This window comes from Miscanthus floridulus, chromosome 5, assembly GCF_019320115.1.
Source record: "Miscanthus floridulus cultivar M001 chromosome 5, ASM1932011v1, whole genome shotgun sequence".
NCBI classification, from domain to species: Eukaryota; Viridiplantae; Streptophyta; class Magnoliopsida; order Poales; family Poaceae; genus Miscanthus; species Miscanthus floridulus.
In genome coordinates, this window is record NC_089584.1 from 110,374,669 (window position 1) to 110,400,291 (window position 25,623).

The 25,623-nt window shown below is 49.2% G+C and overlaps 1 protein-coding gene across 4 annotated transcripts; it reads right to left on the reverse strand.

Moving 5' to 3' along the window:
* Positions 1-2: 2 nt before the first annotated feature.
* Positions 3-24,987, reverse strand: LOC136453015 (bifunctional riboflavin kinase/FMN phosphatase-like). Of its 4 annotated transcripts, none has more exons than XR_010758936.1 (11): positions 24,727-24,987; positions 24,340-24,526; positions 24,133-24,263; positions 23,669-23,738; positions 23,443-23,508; positions 19,263-19,417; positions 19,090-19,179; positions 18,916-19,001; positions 18,569-18,658; positions 15,129-15,285; positions 13,984-14,131 (listed from the first exon to the last, which is right to left on the reverse strand). XR_010758936.1 is itself a non-coding variant. In XM_066453592.1 (10 exons), the coding sequence occupies exons 1-10, from the start codon at positions 24,788-24,790 to the stop codon at positions 386-388; spliced, it is 1,104 nt and encodes a 367-aa protein (XP_066309689.1). In that variant the 5' UTR covers positions 24,791-24,987; the 3' UTR covers positions 3-385. The 4 variants fall into 4 exon arrangements, 2 of the variants coding, with proteins under 2 accessions (XP_066309689.1, XP_066309690.1); XR_010758935.1 differs by having other exon boundaries at positions 18,862-19,001; XM_066453592.1 differs by lacking the exons at positions 13,984-14,131; positions 15,129-15,285 and adding an exon at positions 3-496 and having other exon boundaries at positions 18,862-19,001.
* Positions 24,988-25,623: the final 636 nt, after the last annotated feature.

Genomic DNA, 25,623 nt, shown 5'->3' on the forward strand with positions numbered 1-25,623 from the left:
AGCATAGATAAATCAGTGATTGAGACGACACATGTCGATCAATTTGTGCATCTGTGGTACTGTTTGATCGTGAAGAATCATTTGTACTCTTTCTTCCCATTTCATATGCTCGCATCTTTTCTATCACTCTGCCCAGCATGTGCAGATGTAGTAAAATAAACAAAATTAAGCGGGAAGAATTTACAACAACATATGGTAACGTTGATCGACCTCTAAGTGATACACACACAGCTTCATGCCTTCCGGTCTTTTTCTCTAATCTTCTCCGAGCAACAAGTACATTTTATATGAAGTCTTCATGGAAGAAAATGCAGCTGGCATCATGTTTGCTTGTTAACAATAACAAATACAAACGTGAGGCAGTGAGGCAATGAGAAGGCCCGACTCAGGCAAGATGAAGGTCATTAGCATATTCAGAGAAAGTTGGGAGGTCCAATGCTTCTTTTGCAATGCTCCTGTCTTCGTCAGTTATATTTAAAGCTTGCAATATAGCATCCTGTCATAACGGTTACATAGAGTCAATATATAATCATATCATGATTTGTGAGCTTGCACACAAAATCAAGCATTGCATGACATATTGGCAAAGGAGATGTCATGTGGGGCAAACAGTTTAGCCGCAGGGCTAAGAAGGCAGGTGCAGCTGGCCAGGAAAGTGGCTAAATTTGCTGCTGTTAGAGGCGCACCATTAGCTGGTGCTAAATTTAGTAACTCATTAGTGAGTGATTGAGACAGAGAGTTTTGGGGAGTGATTGGCAGCCTACTGCCTATATGTAAGCCGAATGGCTCTTCATCAGAATGAAGCAAGAACAATTACCCAAATTCCCTAATCTACCTTTGCTGAAACAATCGAGCGTTGAGGGGTAAAACCTCGCCCCTAACCATGGATCGCGGCTACGAACTACGTAGCCAGGGTCCTCCTACCCTGTCCCTCGATGCCCTTAACGACCTAGTATCACGATCCAGGCCTTCCTCACCTCGCTGCTCATCCTCGCCTTCGCTGCCGCCGCGTTCCACCTCTGCACCACCCACTCTGCAACACCAGCGCCAAGGAGGCCGCACTCCAGGCCACCCTGGACACCTTGGCCACCACCCTGAAGTCGCTGTAGGCCTCCGTCGATGCCAACTCCCAGGCGATTCAACGCCTGGACGCGAACCGGCCCCCATCGTCTGCCTCGGGCTCCAGGCCCGCCTCCAGGGAGCACCACCTGGACCGGCCGCCGCGGTTCCAGAAGCTCGAGGAGAAGGTCTGGATGGCCTTGTGCAACCTGGAGGATGGGGCACAGATGTGGTACATCCAAGTCCAACAGGACGAGGGTACTCCATCCTGGCGCCGCTTCAAGGATCTGCTCCACCTCCGCTACGGTCCGCCCCTCCGATCCAACCCACTCGGCGAATTGGCGGCGTGCAAACGCACGGGCTCCTGGAGGAGTACCAGGACCGTTTCCAAGCGTTCCTCCCATACACGGGGCTCCTGGACGAGGACCAGTGGGTTCAGCTCTTCACCGCCAGACTCCAACCGCCGCTTAGCTTCGACGTCGAGGTTCACAACCCCCAATCCCTCGCCACGGCCAAGAGTTTGGCGCGCAAGCTCGAGTTGCGGGATCAGTACGCAGCGCCTCAGCCTCGGGCGACGACGCGCGCACTCCTTCCAGCGCCCGCCCCGCGCCTCGCCCTGCCGGCGCCGCCAACGACCACCCCAGCCACATCCACCCCGGCCACGATCACCGTGTGACGAAATCCTATATATAGGTATGTTAAGCCTCGGGTCCAATGGTTCCCGAATGAAGAATACCCCCAACCGACCCCTTCAGGATCGCCTGAAGGCTCGATGGCTATGCCCATCGAGCATGTCCGCGCGCACCCTCTGGCAAAGAGACACGACCGAGTCTGACTCGACCACACCTTTCGCCTGGAGCTCGAGGGCTTCCCCGAGCCTTGGGCTCCCGATCTATGGCACGACCAAGCCCGGTCCTTGGCTCCTGCCCGGCTAACGTTGCCAGCCAGGGCATGGGAACAAGAAGACAAGCCCCAAGCTACCGACTGGCGTCGCTCCCTAGGCGTGCCCCTGCCAACTGCTCCTCCGACAGGGTCACGTCCGGGGCATGACACAATAAGACAAAGCTTCCCGCGGCCTCGGGGGCTTCCGGGCCCACACCTCAGCCCCTAGAGCCGACCTCCTTCGCCACCAAGAAGACTCCAGAAGGTCTCAACCGGGGGAGGTCGGTCCAAGTTGACACCGCCTGATACACATAGTGTCTAAACAGAGCAGCCGGACGACGCCCAAGCTTCTTTGGCTCCAAGACACCACAACGGTCCATGGTGCACCGCTGCAAACCCCTCCTGGACTCCGACGCACGTAGACCATAGACTAGAACCCCCTAAACCGCCTTGTACCTGATCTATCTCATTATATAAGGGATAAGGTCGGACCTAGAGGGGGAAGGATCCCGATTCAATCGCCATACACTCCATTCCATTCCATCTGCCTCCGCTCGGCTCCGAGAGCAAGGCAACCCAGAGAGGGGCACCGAGAGCCCCTCCATCACATCTCGTCGTCTCCTTCCTCTCCGACGAGGGGGAGACTTCACCGGCGGCGAGGCAACCTTAGGATTAGCACCGAGCTAACCCTTCTACCAAATCTTCTTCCTTTACATTCTATTGTAACTCCCCCCAGATTTTGGGTGCTCTTGAGTATGAGGATCATCAGCTGCTAGACGTAGGGACCGAATTGGCTCGAACTAGGATAAACTGTTGCGTCTTCTCTGCGTGATTCTTGTGTTCGTGAGTCCACCCGAGCCATCGGAGACCCCGTACTCTGACACCGACTCGAACAACATGCTTGCCGCGGTTTCGACCCCGCGACACCGTGGAAGGTTGACCGGTCAAACGCGTCACCCAAGCCGAATAGGAGGAACGCCGTCGCCTCGGACTTTGTTACAACTGTAACAAAAAGTTCAGCCACGGTTATAACACAGTATGCCAACGACTCTTTCTGTTGGACAGTGCCGTGGAGGACGAGGAGACCTCTCCTGAGACGCCAGAGGAAGGGGCAACAGAGGAGGTCGTCCCCCACTTCTCCCTCCACGCCATCGCCGAAGTCCGCATCAACGAAATGATATAGATCCACCTCAAGCTCGGCAACATCTCCCTCGTCGCGCTGCTCGACTCGGGGTCCACGCACAACTTCATCTCCAAGGTGGCGGCGCAGCGGACTGGGCTCCCTCCGCAACACCGCCCCGTATGACGACCATGGTGGCAAATGGTGAGCGTGTCTCTTGCCTCAGCGTCATTCGCTGAGCCGCGTTCACCGTTGACAGCGATGACTTCCTCGCCGACCTCTTTGTCATTCCCCTGGCCGGGTATGACGTCGTCCTCGGCACCCAGTGGCTCGCACGGTGACGTTCCAGCGGCACGAGCGCCAGGTCTGCTGGCAGGGCGTGGCCAGGTTGGAGGCACCCAGGCTGCACGCGATCGACGCCAGCGCCCACTTGCTAGACGCGCTCCTCGACACCTTCTCCGATGTCTTCACCGAGCCCCACGGGCTACCTCTACCATGCGGTCGCGACCACATCATCGTTCTCCTCCCGGGATCACAGCCCGTGGCCTTCCGACCCTATCGGTACCCAGAGACACACAAGGATGAACTGGAGCGGCAATGCGCCGCCATGCTGGACCAGGGCCTCATTCGAAGGAGCTCCTCCGTGTTCTCCTCCCCGGTCCTCCTCGTCAAGAAGGTCGATGGCTTGTGGCGCTTCTGCATCGACTAACGTGCCTTGAACGCCATCACCATCAAGGATGCCTTCCCCATCCCGGTGGTCGACGAGCTGTTGGACGAGCTCCACGACGCCAAGTTCTTCACCAAGCTCGATCTACGCTCGGGCTACCACCAAGTCTGGATGAATCCAGCCGACATCGAAAAGACAGCGTTCCGCACGCACGATGGGCTCTATGAGTTCCTGGTGATGGTGATGACATACATTCGGCTTGTGCAATGCCCTGGCCACCTTCGAAGCACTGATGAATGACGTGCTTCATCCCTTCCGTCGTCGGTTCGTGCTCGTATTCTTTGATGACATCCTAATCTACAACACAACCTAGGCAGATCACCTCCGTCACCTCCGTGCCGTCCTCGCCGTGCTGCAACAACACCGCCTTTTTGTCAAGCGCTCTAAGTGTGCTTTTGGGGGTCGACTCCATCTCCTACCTCGGCCACATTATCACCGAGGCTGGCATCACCATGGATCCAGCCAAGGTGCAGGCTGTCCGCGACTGGCCCTAGCGCACCGTGCACCGCCTGGGCCACGACTTCCACTTCCCCAACTTGCTCCAGGCTGTGCAGGACTACATCTGCGCGTGCACAACTTGCCAGCGCTACAAGTCCGAGCATCTCCATCCAGCGGGTTTGCTCCTGCCACTGCCGGTGCCATCATCGGTCTGGACCGATATCGCCCTTGACTTCGTGGAGGCATTATCGCGAGTCGGGGGCAAGTCTGTGATCTTAACAGTGGTCGATAGGTTCAGTAAGTACTGCCACTTCATTCCACTGGCTCGCCCCTACACGACAGAAACAGTGGCGCAGGTTTTCTTTGCAGAAGTGGTCCGCCTTCATGGTGTGCCCCAGTCATTGGTGTCCGACCAAGATCCGGTCTTCACCTCGACGTTCTGGCGTGAGCTCATGCGGCTGACGGGTGCCAAGCTCCACATGACCACGGTGTTTCATCCACAGTCCAACGGCCAAGCGGAGGCAGCCAACCGCGTCATCGTCATGTACCTCCGCTGCTTCACCGGCGACCGCCCCCGCCAATGGCTTCACTGGCTTCCGTGGGCTGAGTATGTCTACAACACCGCCTACCAGTCCTCCCTACAGGACACTCCATTCAAGGTGGTGTACGGCTGGGATCCCCCGACCATTCGCTCTTATGAGCCTGGGGAGTCCCGGGTCACAGCGGTGGCCAAGCAGATGGCAGAGCGGGACACGTTCCTGGCCGACGTATACTACAGGCCGGAACAGGCTCAGGCCATCCAGAAGCGCACCTACGACAAGCTCCATCGTGCTATCACCTATGCCATGTGTGATTGGGCGTGGCTTCATCTCCGTCATTGTGCGCCTATCTCTGTGCCCCAAGTCATAAAGGGCAACCTGAAGCCTTGCTTCTATGGGCTGTACCGCATCATCGAGCTCATCAATGAGGTTGTTGCTCGCCTGCAGCTTCCACCACATGCTCGCCTGCATGATGTGTTCCATGTGGGGCTCCTCAAGATGTTTGTGGGCACGCCACCAGACGCCCCGCCGCCCCAGCCGAACATCCACCACGGCGCGACTGTTCCAGAACCTGAGCGGGCAGTGCGCACCCGGTTAGTCCGTGGCGTGCGACAAGTCCTCATCCAGTGGAAGGGCGAACCGGCGGCATCAGCCACTTGGGAGGACATCGACCCCTTCATCGAGCGTCATCCAAACTTCTAGCTTGAGGAGGGGGGTGGGGGCGGGGGGTGGGGGTGGTTGATGTCATGTGGGGCAAACAGTTTAGCCGCACGGCTAAGAAGGCAGGTGCAGCTAGCCACGAAAGTGGCTAAATTTGCTGCTGTTAGAGGCGCACCATTAGCTGGTGCTAAATTTAGTAACTCATTAGTGAGTGATTGAGAGAAATCAGAGGAATAATTGTGAGTGATTGAGAGAGAGTTTTGGGGAGTGATTGGCAGCCTACTGCCTATATGTAAGCCGAAGGGCGGGCCTGGTGCAAGCGGTAGAGTCTTACCGCCTGTGACCGGAAGGTCCCGATTTCGAGTTGCGGTCTCCTCGCATTGCATAAGCGAGGATAAGGCTTGCCACTAATGTGGTAGAACCGCCTAATTTAATGCCTCACAGGAGTGCTTGTCTTCTATTAGACACTAAGCACTCGAGAGAGAACACTAAATTACTCGATTCTGTCGGGCACACCCCAGGGGAGAACCCGAAAATCCACATTTTTGCCATCAGGATCACAAATGAAAGAATAAAGCTTGCATCATTCGTAACCATTTCTTACATCACTTTACATGTATATCAGAGTATAACATTTATTTTTATAACAACGAAATGTAATCATATTATCAGAGTTATGAATAATTTAATGTACAGCGGAATAGAAACATGTGAACAGAGTTACAGCGAAAATAAACATCTATTAATGACATGATGAAGTATTGATATCTAGACTATGACAACAGATTATGAAACTTTCGTTTATAAAAGTATTTGGTGAGAGTTATAAATAACAACTACGATCGCAGCGTAAAGGAAATCCTCTCTGAGCCCACCAGGAGGAATCCACACACAAAGGTCAGCTCAAGCCTCCACCTGTTACCTGCAACAGGGGGAATAAAACCCTGAGTACTCAATTGTACTCAGCAAGACTTACCCGACAGGAGAAAAGAAAAGACTCCAAGGATATGCAAGGCTATCTAGTGTGTGGGTTGCATTTGCAGAAAGCATTACTAAGCGTGCGTCCTTATCTTTGATTTTTAATAATAGTCACATTGGTTCATTAACTAACTATTCTATGTAAGCACCTGTGCTACTTTCAAGCAGGTGGTAAGCAATCAGATTTTCTTCGTCCATCTTCCATCTTTCATCTTTCAGTTCTTACTACGATGCTAAACCGTAGACAAGCCGTACCGGATAGCCCAGCGATTCGCGAATCAATGCCCCCAGCTGGGTACCCTGAAAATACACGCCCCGCTTGTACTCCGGGCACAAGCAGGACCAACCCATCACTCTCTTGTCCCGGGTGTCCAGGTCCCCGTCCAAACTGGGACTCCAAGCCCCCGCCCCTGAGTCCCGGACTCAGTGCGGCGCAAGGACCTCCTCCACCAAAACAAAACCCTGACAGTCGGTCCGGAAAGAGCCGAATCCGCGACAAGAGAGCAACAAACTTTCCAAGCGCCCATACACAAGTATGTGCTTGGGATAATAAGTCTGTGACCTGCCTAGAGTCATATGCACGATCGGTCCTTAATCGACCAGACAGGGAGAAACGGTGTAACCAAGCTATGACCCACCTCCGCGGCGACACAACTTCTTACACCCACCAATACCCAAACCATATCCCTGCCCGGTCACCATTTTCATATTTTTCAAGTGATAGTAATCCAATAATATATTTCTTATCTCTCGCGAGTGACAGGCAATCACTCGACTTCTACCGAAGTCCTGTAGCATAGCAATCTACACGATCCTGTCATACTAGTATGACTCATAGGATAAAGATATATATGCAAGTGGGTTTCATTCAACTCCTTAAAACTTAATGCACATATATAATTTAAACTGTAGAAAAGTAGGGGTTATTCACCGGGGCTTGCCTGGGTAAGATATATTAAAAGTTAGTATCAGCATCTTCAGATCATCCACCATCAGCTGGATAACAAGCCCATTGCAGCATCTCCTGGAGAGAATACCCTTACACCATCTTCGGATTCCCAATCATCCTTCGATCGATCCGTTGATCCATCATCGTACCTATATGATATGCATGCGATGCAATGCAAAGATGTAATTAGTCAACTGCAATCGTGACTCGTATAAATACGCTCTACGTCTCTCAAGTGAACGAGCTAGTTCTAACAACGACCGTACTTAGGCTACATATCCATGTTGTCGCACAAGGCGTTATTTCCCAATAATTATTTTGGTTATATAAACCAAAGTGTTTCTTTATCCCATTCTTTCCATTTAATCTTTATTCGGAATGGGGCATCATTATCTATTTAGTAAACTAATTATTCTTGAGCTACAAAAATTACAGAGAGTAGATACTGATATTAGTAGTTTACTGTCAAATTTTTAGAGTCAACACTATTACCGATTTATCCCAGAAATTCCTACAAGTTCATCTTTTAGCAATATTAAGCATTTTAAAATACTTATATAGCTCCCAAAAATATTGCCAAACTTTGTGAACAAAATATACTAACACTGAAGAGCATGATTTTGGGGGGACTAACAAAACTGATTTCGCTATTTTTGGACTCCTATGCTATTTTATTTTTATTTTACAAGTTTACTTCCCCACTAAATTACCAATTGCTTTAGAAAAACAAAAGGCATCAAGCTGTCACCAAAACGGCCCACAGCAGGCGCCTCAGCGTGGCCCGCATTCCTGGCACGTGCGGACAGCGGCCCACGGCGCGCACGGCAGGCCAGCCCAGCGACCAGGCGCTGGCCAGGGCGGCCAGCAGCGCGGAAGCAGGCCGACCAGGCGGGCCACAGGCGCAGGCGGTGGCGTGGCTCAAGCAAACCGGACCCACGCGGCTAGGAGGCCCACGCGCGCCATCGTTTCGCAGAAACAACCCTAGCTTTCAACGAAATCAACCTATAGTCCTTTCCACTATTTCTCTCTTTCTCTGACAATTTCACCCAGCCCCCCGACTTTCTCCTAATTCGAACGCACCAGTCCCCCGACGACTTCAGGCGAGACGGAACGGCTCCGGCTAGCACTGCCCCGCTACGCCGGACAGCAAGGCGAGGCGCCAACCAAAGAAGCAGACCTAAGGGCACCGCAGAGCCAAGACGAGACCCTAGGTGCCGAATAGGCACCGAACGGTGACTTCTAAAGCTCGGACCACACCACTAGGACTACACGCTAGGGCGGCGCGACTGTTCCGGCGTCCTACATCCTCGGAGGCGGAAACAAAACGATGTGAGAGCAGTAGGACCTTACCCCTGGACACGGCTACGGTATCAGCTGGAGCGGAAACTGCCCATGCTAGGATGGCCACGTGCACGGTGAAGGACGGCGGCGCTCTGAGCGTGGCGCGGCCGTGTCAGCTCGTCGCCGGGGAAGATTCTGACCAAGCCGAGACGAGCATAAGGATAAGCAGGTTAAGGCGAGTTAGAAATCACCTTCAATCGAACCGCTACCTCAGCTTTGGGCCTTACCCCCAAGCCTGCTCTGTAGCAGTGGCGAACAGACCGGCGGCAACGGGAGTGCCAAATTGGTCGGCAAACGCGCACCTCTGGTTCTCCATGCGGGTTGGGCATTTAGCTAACTTCGCGACCTAGCTACTGACGCGAAGAATCGACCCGAGATGGCCCAAGCGCCCATAAATAGAACGGCGCGCCGACAGCGGCACGAGGCGCGACAGAGGCACAGTGCAGCAGTGCTCGAACAGAGGAGATGTCGGCTACACGACGGGGCCACCTGGCCGTGTCCAGGAGCGGGCGGCTGAAAACAAAACGACGAGCACGCGGGCAGGGCAATGACCAACCGACACGGCGGGAGTTCGACGAGACGGCCATGACGCAGGCGCAGCGACACGGCGTGCAGCAGCCGCGCGGTGTCGTGACGTTCGTAAACGCGGCAGGTTCACATAGCGCTGGCTGAGCATGGCGTGATGGAACGTGACAAGGCAGGCAGCGACGGTCAGTCGGGACGTAGACCTATGTCGGGCGTGAGAGCAGTGCTCGTCCGGCAACAGTTTGCGCCCAACAGAGAGCGGACACGTCCACGTCGGGCCCGGCGTGTGGTCGACATCCACAGACTGGCCAGCGGGGCACGGACATGGCAAACGGGCACCCAAGCGCATGGGGACAGCAGCGCGACATCGGTGGCTCAGCGCAGCCAGCGCTCAGCCAGACACGGCCAAGCGTGCAGACACGCCTGGTGACCGCGACCCAAAGGCCAAAAGGGCGAAATCAGAGCCGTGCACGCTTTTTAAAGCGATGCCAAAGCTGCCAAACAGTGCGGTTAAGGTTCGACCAACCTTGCTAACTCAAAGTTCACACCACCAGCTTGCTAGGAAAACACTCGGTGCGACCAAAGAGCGACTAGGGAAGAAAATGCGAGAAGGCCAAGACGGGTTCGTCGCACAGCGCGTCGGTTCACGAATAGAGCACCGAACGTAGGTCTACGTGCGTTCTAAAGGGTTCCAAAAACTTCTAGGTCAACCCTGCTACTTCAGACCATGAGGCAACTAATGATGCAAGAATATAAAGTTAACGTTCAAGAAAATTAGCTAGAATTTAAATACTAATACGCCATCGCCTATCGTTTCCGATTTAGGAAGTTATACCTTTTAGTTTTGACTGCATCCCAGAACTATTCAACTAGCTAGTGCGATATAACTTGCCACGAGTGATACTTTAAAACCTAAGTTAAGACTTTTAAAGCCCCGAAAACTCGTTTCGGTAAAACCTGTTAGGTCGAAATTATGGTGCTAAATAGGATCGTAACACCGGGTTGTTACAACCAACCCCCCTTAAAAAGAATCTTGTCCCGAGATTCGAAGCAAAAAAACCAGAAGGGGAAAACGCGATTACATTACGAAGATCAGGGATTACACGACTTCGAATACTAAACCCACACAGGGATCTAGGGATACATGGTTAAGAGCAACTTGATACAACCGAGATCTAATCCAGAAGTCGAGATAGACGAGGACAATGGAGAAACAAGATAATGATTATCCAAAACATGGCATAGCACCAACAAATCCAGAAACAGTCGACTGAGAATTAAAACATCGCGAATCCTAAGGCCAACTAACCAAGGGAACTTGAACTTCTTCGACGAACTGGATCCCTTCTTCTTCTCAGATCACACCATCACCTCAGACAGACGAACCTAGCTTCACAACATCGACTGGATTTCGTAGCTCTGCTCTGAATGCGAGGGAATGGGATGAAGAAGAAGAGCAAGGTCCAAGGGGACTTTATAGAGGAGAACGTAGAGGGGAAGCGACGCACCGGAGGTGGAGGCGGAGTGAATGGGATACACAGATGGTTCATGCTGTGGGGATAAGCACAACCATGGTGTGCTTCCTGCGCAAGCGGTGGAGGGGAAATAAAGGAGAGTAGAGGAGGTCCGCTCGACGAGGCAGGCGTGCGGGCGGTCGTGTCACCAAAAGAAGAAGGAAAAGAGAGGGAAATGGGGGGGGGGTCCGGTACGGTGAACAACGGCGCGGGGTAGAGAGCCGACCGGATGCTGGGAAAGGAGAAGTGCACAGTGCACAAAGATGGCGAGCACTGCACTGATGCCGTGGCCACGCGAAAATGGGCTGCTACCGATCCCGACACAGACGGCGTTTGCAGGGCACGCAGCGAAATAACCCGGCATGCGTAGCACGGTCAACTAAGCACAGGGCTTGGGACAAGACGTCCACTCTGACTTTTGCAACTACTCCCGACTATCCACTGCTAACCTTCCTCGACCACATCCGTCTTTTCTGTAAACCCAGATCATGTCATAGTTTCTTTCTCCAAACCATCTCCTGTTTACCTTGAAAGGCACTTTTGCATCCCCATTATGGATTTCCTGTTTGAGCACCTGAACATTTTCAAGGAGAAAACTTTTAAAACAAAATGGTACGGCGGTGTAACTCGGCAAAGGTACTTGGTCAACAACCTCGATACCAGCGCGTGCCGAGCAGCATCACCATGTGGCAGCTGTTCCACAGGGAGCCCTCGATTTTGTCGCGGCACCGTAAGCTATTAACCAGGCCACTGCTACCAACTTACACGCCATGAAAGCGGTGGGGTCATAGACCACAAAATAAGGGGAGTATTACAAGGGAAAAATTCAAATAATAAGGGTTCCCTTCACAACAAGGGACAAGGAATTCAAATCCAATGGCAGATTTGGTTTAAGGAGATTCAAGTGTTCTACTAGAACATCCACAATTAGTCGATACAGTGTCCAATAACATCCAATCGCGGCTGATCTGCTGGCTTCTGAATGTCAACTTCTCTTGTAACCCGCTTAATATCACCCTTGAAAACTTTAAGCACATCTAACGAAACTTTAAGGTAGATGAACGCAATAAACACAGTGAACTAGATAAAATGCATGTTCCAACGGTCTTATACGGGTACATCATACAGGCATTCAGGCTCCGATTCATGATATAGCATTTGCCTACGGTCAGACGATCTCAACAACTACGGACGACGAACAACAGCAAGAGTACAATATAGGGGGACAGCAACGAAAAACACTACTACTACGGGTGCATCATCCCAAGACAACTAATCTACATCTTCACGGGGCAACGGCTGAGTGAGAGGAACCAAGGACTCTTCTTCTGACACTTCCGAGGGTGGAGGTGCAGGCGGTGCTGCAACACCAGTTCTTCTTCTTTCTGGCGGGTGGATAGGGATCCCTTCCAAGATCGGGGCATCCCGCCTTCCAGCTGCCAACGTCCTCTGTTCGGCCCTGGTGACAAGATAGGCCACCCGCAGCTGATGAACATGCCGATCTTCGGCTTCCTTCAGGGCTTCCGACATGGCAGTCTCCCGGCTCTTCGCAGCTGCAGCACTGGCATGCGCTTCGGCGAGCTGCACCTGGAGCATCCAGTTGAAGATCTCGGCTTCCTCGACGCGCCGAAAGCACGCCCTCAGCTCCAAGGCTTGACGGTCGTACTGCTCATCCAGAGCGAGCAGGTACGTGGTCACGTGCACCATGGTGGGACTGTCCTCTTGCACATCTCGCCCTTGCAAAGCCTCCATGCAGGCCCTCCATGCTCGCCGATTCTTGTCCAAAGGAGGAAAGAACCGCATGGGAGTACGAGCAACGGGCTCCTCATAGATCTGGCAGAGGTACCACAAGGCTTTGCGAGCCACAACCTGGTAGGTGTCGACGAAGCGAAACCCGGTTGCGGTCACACTCCAGGCTTCAGTGAGGTCGGGGAACTCTTCACTCTTCCCGATATAGACGGTAACCTCACACCGCTCGGTGCCATGCTCCTCATACTCACGGCCCTCATACTCGGGGCGATCATTGACTCCGAGCTTTTGCAGGGTGGCATGCAAGATTCTAGAAAAACCCTCAACGTTCATGCAGTAGGTACTAACCCAGGCTCCTGCCATCTTTGGCGGTGGTTGCCAGGAAGGCTGAGCGAAAAGCTGGTTCAAAGGGAAAAGCTAAGCGAGCTAAAGTGCGCCGAGTGGTGATACCAATGGCTAAGTCAGGCTCTACTTATAAAGGCAGAGCGTTCTGTGGTCCTGGCGCGGTTTACCAGGGTTCCCGCGCGAGATCACCACGGCGGATCAACCAAATTTCCATGAATTCAAGGCGAGCGACGTGCGATGCCATTACTGACTAGTACGACTGCAGAGCAAGGGTCTGACAAGAGTGCAGAAAAGAGGTATGGGGAGACGTGGGTCACGACTGGCGTGAACCACGGGCGAACACGAAACACGAAGCCACAGTTCAGACCTACCTCTAGAATAGGACGAGACAGTCATGCACAATACGACACGCGTGACACCTAGGGATGGCGTATCTGCAAGTAATACAAGTACTACAATGCACAGGCAGGATATGTATGAATGCACGTCCTATACGTCCTTTCACTGTTGCCACATATAGGGCAACCGTTCTCAAAATTTTGGCACATCATTCTCTCCCTGTAACTAGTCAATACTATCGAACTATGCTCGAGTCAGTGTACCTACAGAAAACTTAATCAAGCCTATCTAAGTCAGCAGAGTGCCATCTATCCTGGATACATAACCATAGTAATAGGGCTATTTATATAACTTCGCATATAAACGCCCCAACTTTTTGCAACAATGGGTTATCAAATTTTTATTTAGAAAAGGTTTTCGAAGCTTTATTTCCTCATTTATGCTCTGATACCACCTGTGGCAGAACCGCCTAATTTAATGCCTCACAGGAGTGCTTGTCTTTCATTAGACACTAAGCACTCGAGGGAGAACACTAAATTACTCGATTCCGTCGGGCACACCCCAGGGGAGAATCCAAAAATCCACATTTTTGCCATCAGGATCACAAATGAGAGAATAAAGCTTGCATCATTCGTAACCATTTCTTACATCACTTTACATGTATATCAGAGTATAACATTTATTTTTATAACAACGAAATGTAATCATATTATCAGAGTTATGAATAATTTAATGTACAGCGGAATAGAAACATGTGAACAGAGTTACAGCGGAAATAAATATCTATTAATGACATGATGAAGTATTGATATCTAGACTATGACAACAGATTATGAAACTTTCATTTATAAAAGTATTTGGTGAGAGTTATAAATAACAACTGCGATCGCAGCGTAAAGGAAATCCTCTCTGAGCCCACCAGGAGGAATCCACACACAAAGGTCAGCTCAAGCCTCCACCTGTTACCTGCAACAGGGGGAATAAAACCCTGAGTACTCAATTGTACTCAGCAAGACTTACCCAACAGGAGAAAAGAAAAGACTCCAAGGATATGCAAGGCTATCTGGTGTGTGGGTTGCATTTGCAGAAAGCATTACTAAGCGTGCGTCCTTATCTTTGATTTTTAATAATAGTCACATTGGTTCATTAACTAACCATTCTATGTAAGCACCTGTGCTACTTTCAAGCAGGTGGTAAGCAATCAGATTTTCTTCGTCCATCTTCCATTTTTCATCTTTCAGTTCTTACTACGATGCTAAACCGTAGACAAGTCGTACCGGATAGCCCGGCGATTCGCGAATCAATGCCCCCAGCTGGGTACCCCGAAAACACATGCCCCGCTTGTACCCCGGGCACAAGCAGAACCAACCCATCACTCTCTTGTTCCGGGTGTCTAGGTCCCCGTCCAAACTAGGACTCCAAGTTCCCGCCCCTGAGTCCCGGACTCAGTGCGGCGCAAGGACCTCCTCCACCAAAACAAAACCCTGACAGTCGGTCCGGAAAGAGCTGGATCCGCGACAAGAGAGCAACAAGCTTTCCAAACGCCCATACACAAGTATGTGCTCGGGATAATAAGTCTGTGACCTGCCTAGAGTCATATACACGATTGGTCCTTAATCGACCAGACAGGGAGAAACGGTGTAACCAAGCTATGACCCGCCTCCACGGCGACACAACTTCTTACACCCACCAATACCTAAACCATATCCCTGCCCGGTCACCATTTTCATATTTTCCAAGTGATAGTAATCCAATAATATATTTCTTATCTCTCGCGAGTGACAGGCAATCACTCGACTTCTACCGAAGTCCTGTAGCATAGCAATATACACGATCATGTCATACTAGTATGACTCATAGGATAAAGATATATATGCAAGTGGGTTTCATTCAACTCCTTAAAACTTAATGCACATATATAATTTAAACTGCAGAAAAGTAGGGGTTATGCACCGGGGCTTGCCTGGGTAAGATATATTAAAAGTTAGTATCACCATCTTCAGATCATCCACTATCAGCTGGATAACAAGCCCATTGCAGCATCTCCTGGAGAGAATACCCTTACACCATCTTCGGATTCTCAATCATCCTTCGATCGATCCGTTGATCCATCATCGTACCTATATGATATACATGCGATGCAATGCAAAGATGTAATTAGTCAACTGCAATCGTGACTCGTATAAATACGCTCTACGTCTCTCAAGTGAACGAGCTAGTTCTAACGACGACCGTACTTAGGCTACATATCCATGTTGTCGCACAAGTCGTTATTTCCCAATAATTATTTTGGTTATATAAACCAAAGTGTTTCTTTATCCCATTTTTTCCATTTAATCTTTATTCGGAATGGGGCATCATTATCTATTTAGTAAACTAATTATTCTTGAGCTACAAAAATTACAGAGAGTAGATACTGATATTAGTAGTTTACTGTCAAATTTTTAGAGTCAACACTATTACCGATTTATCCCAGAAATTCATACAAGTTCATCTTTTAGCAATATTAAGTATTTTAAAATACTTATATAGCTCCCAAAAATATTGCCAAACTTTGTGAACAAAATATACTAACATGAAGAGCATGATTTTGGGGGGACTAACAAAACTGATTTCGCTATTTTTGGACTCCTATCCTATTTTATTTTTATTTTACAAGTTTACTTCCCCACTAAATTACCAATTGCTTTAGAAAAATAAAAGGCATCAGCTGTCACCAAAACGGCCCACAACAGGCGCCTCAGCGTGGCCCGCATTCCGGCACGTGCGGCAGCGGCCCACGGCGCGCATGGTAGGCTGGCCCAGCGACCAGGCGCGGCCAGGCCAGCAGCGCGGAAGCAGGCCGACCAGGCGGGCCACAGGCGCGGCGGTGGCGTGGCTCAAGCAAATCGGCCCACGCGGCTAGGAGGCCCGCGCGCGCCATCATTTTGCAGAAACAACCCTAGCTTTCAACGAAATCAACCTATAGTCCTTTCCACTATTTCTCTCTTTCTTTGACAATTTCACCCAGCCCCCCGACTTTCTCCTAATTCGAACGCACCAGTCCCCCGACGACTTCAGGCGAGACGGAACGGCTCCGGCTGGCACTGCCCCGCTACGCCGGACAGCAAAGCGAGGCGCCAACCAAAGAAGCAGACCTAAGGGCACCGCAGAGCCAAGACGAGACCCTAGGTGCCGAATAGGCACCGAACGGTGACTTCTAAAGCTCGGACCACACCACTGGACTACACGCTAGGGCGGCGCGACTGTTCCGGCGTCCAACGTCCTCGGAGGCGGAAACAAAACGATGTGAGAGCAGTAGGACCTTACCCCGGACACGGCTACGGTATCGGCTGGAGCGGAAACTGCCCGTGCTAGGATGGCCACGTGCACGGTGAAGGACGGCGGCGCTCTGAGCATGGCGTGGCCGTGTCAGCTCGTCGTCGGGGAAGATTCTGACCAAGCCGAGACGAGCATAAGGATAAGCAGGTTAAGGCGAGTTAGAAATCACCTTCAATCAAACCGCTACCTCGACTTTGGGCCTTACCCCCAAGCCTGCTCTGTAGCAGCGGCGAACAGACCGGCGGCAACGGGAGTGCCAAATTGGCCGGCAAACGCGCACCTCTGGTTCTCCATGCGGGTTGGGCGTTTAGCTAACTTCGCGACCTAGCTACTGACGCGAAGAATCGACCCGAGACGGCCCAAGCGCCCATAAATAGAACGGCGCGCCGACAGCGGCACGAGGCGCGACAGAGGCATAGTGCAGCAGTGCTCGAACGGAGGAGATGTCGGCTACACGACGGGGCCACCTGGCCGTGTCCAGGAGCGGGCGGCTGAAACAAAACGACGAGCACGCGGGCAGGGCAATGACCAACCGACACGGCGGGAGTTCGACGAGACGGCCACGACGCAGGCGCAGCGACACGGCATGCAGCAGCCGCGCGGTGTCGTGACGTTCGTAAACGCGGCAGGTTCACATGGCGCTGGCTGAGCATGGCGCGACGGAATGTGACAAGGCAGGCAGCGACGGTCAGTCGGGACATAGACCTATGTCGGGCGTGAGAGCAGTGCTCGTCCGGCAACAGTTTACGCCCAGCAGAGAGCGGACGCGGCCACGTCGGGCCCGGCGTGTGGTCGACGTCCACAGACTGGCCAGCGGGGCACGGCATGGCAAACGGGCACCCAAGCGCGCGGGGACAGCAGCGCGACGTCGGTGGCTCAGCGCGGCCAGCGCTCAGCCGGACACGGCGAAGCGTGCAGACATGCCTGGTGACCGCGACCCAAAGGCCAAAAGGGCGAAATCAGAGCCGTGCACGCTTTTTAAAGCGACGCCAAAGCTGCCAAACAGTGCGGTTAAGGTTCGACCAACCTTGCTAACTCAAAGTTCACACCACCAGCTTGCTAGGACAACACTCGGTGCGACCAAAGAGCGACTAGGGAAGAAAATGCGAGAAGGCCAAGACGGGTTCGTCGCACAGCGCGTCGGTTCACGAATAGAGCACCGAACGTAGGTCTACGTGCGTTCTAAAGGGTTCCGAAAACTTCTAGGTCAACCCTGCTACTTCAGACCATGAGGCAACCAACGATGCAAGAATATAAAGTTAACGTTCAAGAAAATTAGCTAGAATTTAAATACTAATACGCCATCGCCTATCGTTTCCGATTTAGGAAGTTATAACTTTTAGTTTTGACTGCATCCCAGAACTATTCAACTAGCTAGTGCGATATAACTTGCCACTAGTGATACTTTAAAACCTAAGTTAAGACTTTTAAAGCCCTGGAAACTCGTTTCGATAAAACCTGTTAGGTCAAAATTATGGCGCTAAATAGGATCGTAACACCGGGGTGTTACAACTAACATCCTTTCCCAGACCCTGCACAGAGCGGGAGCTCTCTGCACTGGGTGCACCCTAATCTACCTTTGCTGAAACAATCGGGCGCTGAGGGGTAAAACCTCGCCCCTAACCACGAATCGTGACTACGAACTATGTAGCCAGGGTCCTCCTACCCTATCCCTCGACGCCCTTGACAGGAGATCCATAGCAGAATATGAAATAGAAATGATGCAAATATAATAAGGACGCCACATTGAGCTATGAGAAGCCTAATACATTAAAAAAAAGCTATGAGAAGCCTAAAGGGCAGACAAAATCCCCAGGAATGAGCCAATATGGTTGTGCTCGGGAGGAGCCCTTTGGTTCATCTATTTCCTTGTATCAGAAATAAGTGTCAGTTGTCGCCATCCTCTATTTCCATGAATTGAAAATAAGTTAATATTCATTCATTGTACTCTATATAAGCTATAAGGCATACTATTTGGCAATCCTCTACATGGCATATCTATGTGAACCAGCATGAGTACATGAAAAAATTCAGTGGAGTCAGATTCTTGAGTTATAGCTAAATTTAATAAAAGGTTATTACCGCACTTTGGAGTTTCCGGATGTAACCAATTACAAGCAGCTTCACAGGCTCTGTTTCAATCCTGCCAGAGGAATCAAGAAAATCTACTTGCTGTAAAAGAAAAACCACAAATCAAATGATTGTCCGAGAAAACTTGGAAACCTTACTATGCATTAATCTGTTAGTAAATATTACTAGACTACCAATGTTCAAAATCTCGTGCCAGAAAAGATACTTAGAACTGTAGGAAAATCTTCGGACAGCTGGCCTCCCACATGAAAACAACCACACATATAAGAACAAGAAGTACCAACCATCACTCTTTCGACAGTCTGCTGTGAGAAGTCCCACCCAGTACCTATGATCACCTTGGAGAGTCCATGCACTTTGGACTTGGCCCAACCCAAATAAATTCCTGATATTTGGTCAGGAATACACTCGTAGGTACAGTCATCTGTTTGTAGATAGTCAAAGTAAAAAACGTGTGTGATTTACAGTATTAAAAAACACTAGTATATAAGAGTAGTCAGAAAGTGTCTAACCTGAAATTACCCAATGAAGATTGTTTATAATTTTATCACCTATCCCGGCATTTGAAGGTAAGGGATCAATCGGCAGTACACCTTGAATGCCTATGATAAATGTCACCCATCAGATTTGAAATAATTCCAGTTTATCAAAGAAAACAAAATCAGTGGTCAATGAAGAGAGTTACGATCTTCAAATGGAGGAAAACGCCATAGCTCAGGATCAAAGTCTAAAAGTGAATAGAGGATGACATCAGCAATATAATAGTGCTTCCTCTGACTTTGAAGTGATGGTACTGCAACCGCCTTTGCCCCAGAAGCCTTGGCACCCTTGACTCCAACGCTATAAAAAACGACCAAGGAAGCAGAAACTATAACTCAATAGCACATACCAAGTGCATTCTTTTCAATGCATCAACGTTGGAAGCGTGCAACTTACCACTTTAGTGACATGAAGATTCAACATAGTTGAGAGGGATAGATGAAAGAGTAAATATAAATATTATTGATTGTTTTGTGAGAGAAGTGCATAGGCATCCTACATATACGTGTAAGAGGTGTATAAAAGGGTCAGGTTTTGAGAAGTCATGAGAATGAAATAAATTTTGAAAAGCAAGTGGGCACCCAATGGGTAGTTCTGGTTCACTGCCTTAATTCATTTTTCCCATTTTCTTGCTTTCAAATCTGGAATAGTTCGTTTGTTTTGAGTTGACCCAAAGTCCAGTGACAAAAAAAAAAGTGAACTTGTGTCCCTAATCATACACTGTGCCATATCATTTCACATAGAAAAATAGAATGCTGATGAAAACCAAAGGAAGTGATCTTATCAATTATTTGCATATGAAAAACCTTTGATGCCTTAAGCCCCTAATTTTTGTGATTGGTGAGGCTGAACTCAACAGAAGATATAAGGGATCTACTTTAAATATAGCCATCATAGCATACCAGCATCTACTGGAAGTAATATCGTTTGGCTTTGTCTCAACATAGCAGGTCTCAAGCCCTGGTAAAGGAGGAGGGTTGTGATAGGCGTGGCGAGCCAACGTTAAATCTAGTCATTCTAATGGAGATGAAACCTGAAAGAAAACCGTTGGGACGTAACCCTCTTAGCGACGCGCCATATCGGAACCCGGGTATGGTGTTAAATGAGTAAGGGCCGGTCGTCACCCCCGTGACGCGCCGTGTCACGATCTGGGCACGGTGTCAAGTGAGCAAGGACCGGGTTGTCGCATCCTTAGAGGCGCGCTACATCGGCGCTCGAGTGTAGTGAAAAATGAGCAAGGATCTTCACATCTGAGTCGACAGGTGCGAACGGTAAGGAAGTAGTCGAACCAACTAAGATCCATTTAGGTAGTTAGAATGTAGGGTCGCTTACAGGTAAGTTAAGAGAATTAGTTGATACCGTGACTAGGAGACATATAAATATATTATGCGTTCAAGAGACTAAATGGAAGGGTCAGAAGGCGAAGGAGGTGGACAATATAGGTTTCAAGCTTTGGTACACAGGGATAGTCGCGAATAGAAATGGAGTATGAGTTTTGATTGATAAGAGCCTCAAGAATAGTGTGGTGGGAGTGAGAAGGCAAGGAGATATGATTATCTTAGTCAAGTTTGTCATTGGTGATATGGTCTTGAACGTAATTAGTCCGTATGCCCCTCAAGTAGGCTTCAACGAGAGTGCTAAGAGACAGTTCTGGAAAGACTTAGATGGCCTGATTAGAGCTGTACCTAGTAGTGAAAAGCTTTTGATAGGAGATCTTAATGGGCATGTAGATATTACAAGCGCAGGTTTCAAGGCAATTCATGAAGGTTTTGGGTATGGTAGTAGGAATCAGGAGGGGAAGGAAGTTCTGGACTTTGCGGTAGCTTTTGATCTGATGATAGCCAACACTTTCTTTAGAAATAGAGAATCTCATCTAGTGACCTTCAGTAGCGGACAACACTCTAGCCAGATTGACTTTGTCCTCGCAAGAAGAAAGGGCAAACGAGCATGCTTGGGTTGCAAGGTGACACTAGGAGAGTGTGTTGTTTCTCAACATAAGCTTTTGGTGGCAGACTTTCGTTTTCAGGTGCGTGCCAGTAGGGATAAACAAGCTAAAATTGAAAGAACAAAGTGGTGGAAACTGAAAGGGAAGACGTCAGAGGTATTCAGGGAAAGGGTTATCAAAGAGGGCTCTTGGAAGAAAGAAGAGGACATAAACAACATGTGGGAGAAGATGGCAACCAACATCCAGAAGGTGGCCTTAGAGGGGTGTGGAGTAACCAAAGGAAGCGGAGGCGAGGCTAAAGATACTTGGTGGTGGAACGAGGAAGTCCAAAAGGCTATTAAGGAGAAGAAAGAATACTATGGACGCTTGTACCATGATAGGAGTGTGGACAACATAGAGAAGTACAAGGTGGCAAAGAAGACTGCAAAGCGAGCTGTAAGTGTGGCAAAGGATAGAGCGTACGAGGATCTTTACCAACATTTGGGTACGAAGGAAGGAGAGAAGAACATTTATAGGATGACTAGGATTTGTGAGAGAAAGACAATGGACTTCAACCAAGTTAAGTGCATTAAGGATGAAAGGGAGCATCTCTTGGTGAAGGAGGATGAGATCCGACATCGATGGCAAGAGTATTTTGACAAATTATTCAATGGTTAGAATACGGACACAACCTTTTAGTTGGATGACTCTTTTGATGACACCAATAGGCGCTTTGTGCAGAGAATCCAAGAATCTAAGGTCAGAGAAGCGTTGAAAAGGATGAAAGGAGGTAAGACGATGGGACCGGATGGTATCCCAATCGAGGTGTGGAGATGCCTCGGGGACATAGCTATAGTATGGCTAACCAAGCTGTTCAACCATATTTTTCGATCGAATAAGATGCCTGACGAGTGGATGAGAAGTATATTGGTACCGATCTATAAGAATAAAGGGGATATTAAAAGTTGTACTAATTATCAGAGAATTAAGTTGATGAGCCATACTATGAAGCTATGGGAGAGAGTTATCGAGCATCACTTGAAAGCAATAACGCGGGTCTCTATGAATCAATTTGATTTCATGCCCGGTAGGTCAACTATGGAAGCAATTTTCTTAACAAGACAAGTTATGGAGCAGTATAGGAAAAAGAAGAAGGACCTACACATGGTTGTTATTAACTTGAAGAAGGCTTATGACAAAATACCAAAGAATGTTATGTGATGGGCTTTGGACAAACATAAAGTCCCAACGAAGTATGTCGAGCTCATTAAGGACCTGTACAACAATGTTGTGACTAGTGTTCGAACAAGTGATGGAGACACGGATGACTTCCCGATTAGGATAGAACTATATCAAGGGTCAGCTTTGAGCCCTTATCTGTTTGCCTTAGTGATGGATGAGCTCACAAGAGACATACAAGAGGATATCCCTTGGTGTATGTTTTTCGCGGATGATGTAGTGCTAGTTGATGAAAGTCGGACAGGAGTGAATCAGAAACTAGAGTTATGGCGGAAGACTTTGGAGTCCAAAGGTTTTAGACTCAGTAGAACTAAAACTGAGTATATGAGATGTGACTTCGACACTACTACTGGGGAAGAGGAAGATATTAGTTTAGAAGGTCAAGTAGTGCCTAGGAATGATACCTTTCGATATTTAGAATCAATGCTACAGAGAGACGGGGATATTGATGAAGATGTTAGCCATAGAATCAAAGCAGGGTGGATGAAGTGGCGCAAAGCATCTGGTGTCCTATATTACAAAAGGGTACCACAGAAACTAAAAGGTAAGTTTTATAGGACGACGATTAGACCTGCTATGTTGTATGGTGCAGAATATTGGCCTATGAAAAGACGACATGTTCAACAGATAAGTGTCACGGAAATACGTATGTTGCGTTGGATTTGCGGTCATACAAGAAGGGATCGAGTTTGAAAGGATGATATACGTGATAGATTAGGGGTAGCACCAATCGAAGAAAAGCTTGTCCAACACCGGTTGAGATGGTTTGGACATGTCCAATGGAGACCTCCAGAGGCACCAGTGCGTGGTGGAATCCTAAGCCAGGATAGTAACGTGAAGAGAGGCAGAGGAAGACCGAAGTTGACTTGGATAGAGGCAATAAAAGGAGACTTGAAATGATGGAATATACCCTAAGAGTTAGCTTTAGATAGGAGTGCTTGAAAAACAGCTATTCACGTTCCTGAATCTTGATTGCTTCTGCTGGGTTTCAACTCTAGCCTACCCCAACTTGTTTGGGACTTAAAGGCTTTGTTGTTGCCGATCGGATTTCAATAACATCTAAAAGTGTCCTGATAAGTTATGAATCATGCACATGGTAACATTTTTTTTTGCGAGGGCACAATATAAGAGCTCGCCCAGAAGAAGTCTTTCCTACACTTACACAGAATCTTCTATGACCAAGCACGACGATGGATTTACACCAAGCCTCTTTGCAGCCTCCAAAAATCTAGAAGAATGCAGGATACCTGATCAGTAATAAACAGTGCTGCATACACAATGCTAAAGATGAGCACTAGTATATAGTTGAATGGAAACATCATAAAACTTGTGCACTTAAAAGTAGCAATTAGCAACAGATGATTGGTCAACAATGGTAAGGTACCCACATGTCAGGGGAAGGTTTCCCATTAGGGACTTGATCTCCACCAAGAATAACAGAAAAACACTCTCCCCAATCTGGAAAACAATAAGGGGGTTTACATGGATTAAGCAGCTAATGCAATACATAATAAGAAAACGCACCGGGTAAAGATAGATAACTGTCCTCGTTCCTTACTAGTTCAATAACCTTGTTTTTATTTGTCTGAACCATGCTATAAATCAGGACTTGCAATGTGAAGCTACTTGCATGATCCATGTTGTCAGAAATGGAGCATGGACACTCAGTCAATGAGTAAAGAAAGATACATAACATATTTAACCAAGATAAATCCTTAGAATCACATTGGAAGACTTTTCATCCCGTTCAGTAGAAAGATGCACTTATTTGCTCCAGAAGCGACAAAACAAAAGACACATCTACTTATGCCACTGACAAGATACAGACTGAGGCAAACGGCCATCCTCCTACCTTCTAGTTTCGGAAGTTTGTGATCAATATTTCTCCTAACGGAGTTAGAAGCAAGTGCGAGTGGCACTCCGTTCTTATGAAGATGCTTGACAAGCCTCTTCACTCCTGGAAGCGGTTTTGCCTTTTGCCACCTATAGGAGAAAGTAAGCGCTTGTAGCTGTAGACTGACAAGCGTTATGTAAATGTCAATCAAAACTGAAAAGAAACCTTCTCAGGTACAGCGGATGCATCGCCTTGGAGTATTCTTCGACCGTGAGCGGCAGCCCGTAGTCGCTGATGATCCCAGTTGTGGACTCCAGATACATCTGGCCCAGCCTCTTCTCCTCTTTCTGCGCATCGGGAACCTTCCCGTATGCCGCCAAGAATTCGTTGAGGATGTCCCTTGTCGCCCTCTCTGCGCCAAAAAAAAAAAAAAAAAAAAAGAAAAGAAAAGAACACGCATAGAACAGTGCAAATCAGTTACAGCACAGCGACACGGGCACACGTGCAAATGTGCATCTAGGCTATCTGATTGGTCCGTACTACGTACGAAGCGGCGCTAGTGTGACGGAGCCGGATGGCGATGAGGCTGGGTGGATGGATACACGTGCGTACCTGTGTCAAGGAGGGTGCCGTCGAGATTAAAGATCACGGCGGAGACCTGGTGCGCCGCGGCCATGGTGGATGTAGGCTTAGGCTAGGCGGGGGAGGGAGGCGAAAGCGAGGCGTGGAGTGGAGTCGATAGGCGCGGGATGTGGAGGAAGTGGGGAAGGCGGCGCGGGGGATTTAAGTGCGCGAGGAGGAAGAGGCCACTGGTTGCCGAAGGGATGGGAATCGGAGGGAGACCCAATTTTGCCAAGGGGCCTAGGGGGATGCGGTTCTGGCTCTGAATGGGTTGCTGCCGGCTTGCCCGCTTGCGGGGTGGAGGCAAACCGGGAGGGAGGCGTGCGCGCTCGGCTCAGGTCACCGGGCTCACCGCACGGCGCGTCCACGCACTGGCCAGCCGCTCCTGCCAGCGCGGTGGTTCTTGCGTAGTCACTAGTCACTAGTCAGTGGCCTCAGCTCTTTTCGACGTTGGATCTAATGTGGCATGCACTTCAAAACATCGTGACGGAGTTTCTCGGTAAGAAATAATAATTTGTCTGATGAAACACATAATGACTTATGCCTTCTTTGGATCCCTCGAGTTTTTAAGATTCTTATTTTGAAAATCGGGTGGGATCAAACACACTAGTTTTATCCAGTTTCCTATGTCAGTTTTGCCAGTTTTTTAAAAACCAAGAAGTTGTTAATACCTAGCTTTTGTTAGTTTTTTATGACCCTATGAGCAATAAATGAAACCAGATTTTTAAAAACTAGGGGATTCAAATACTCACACCAGTTTTTCTTCAGAATCCAGATTTTAGAAATTAGAAACAAAAAGTGGTTTTAAGAAGAGTTAAATGCACCAGAGGTCCATTAACTTGTGAGGATGTTTCAATTAGGTTCATCAACTTTCAAAGTGGTTTTTTG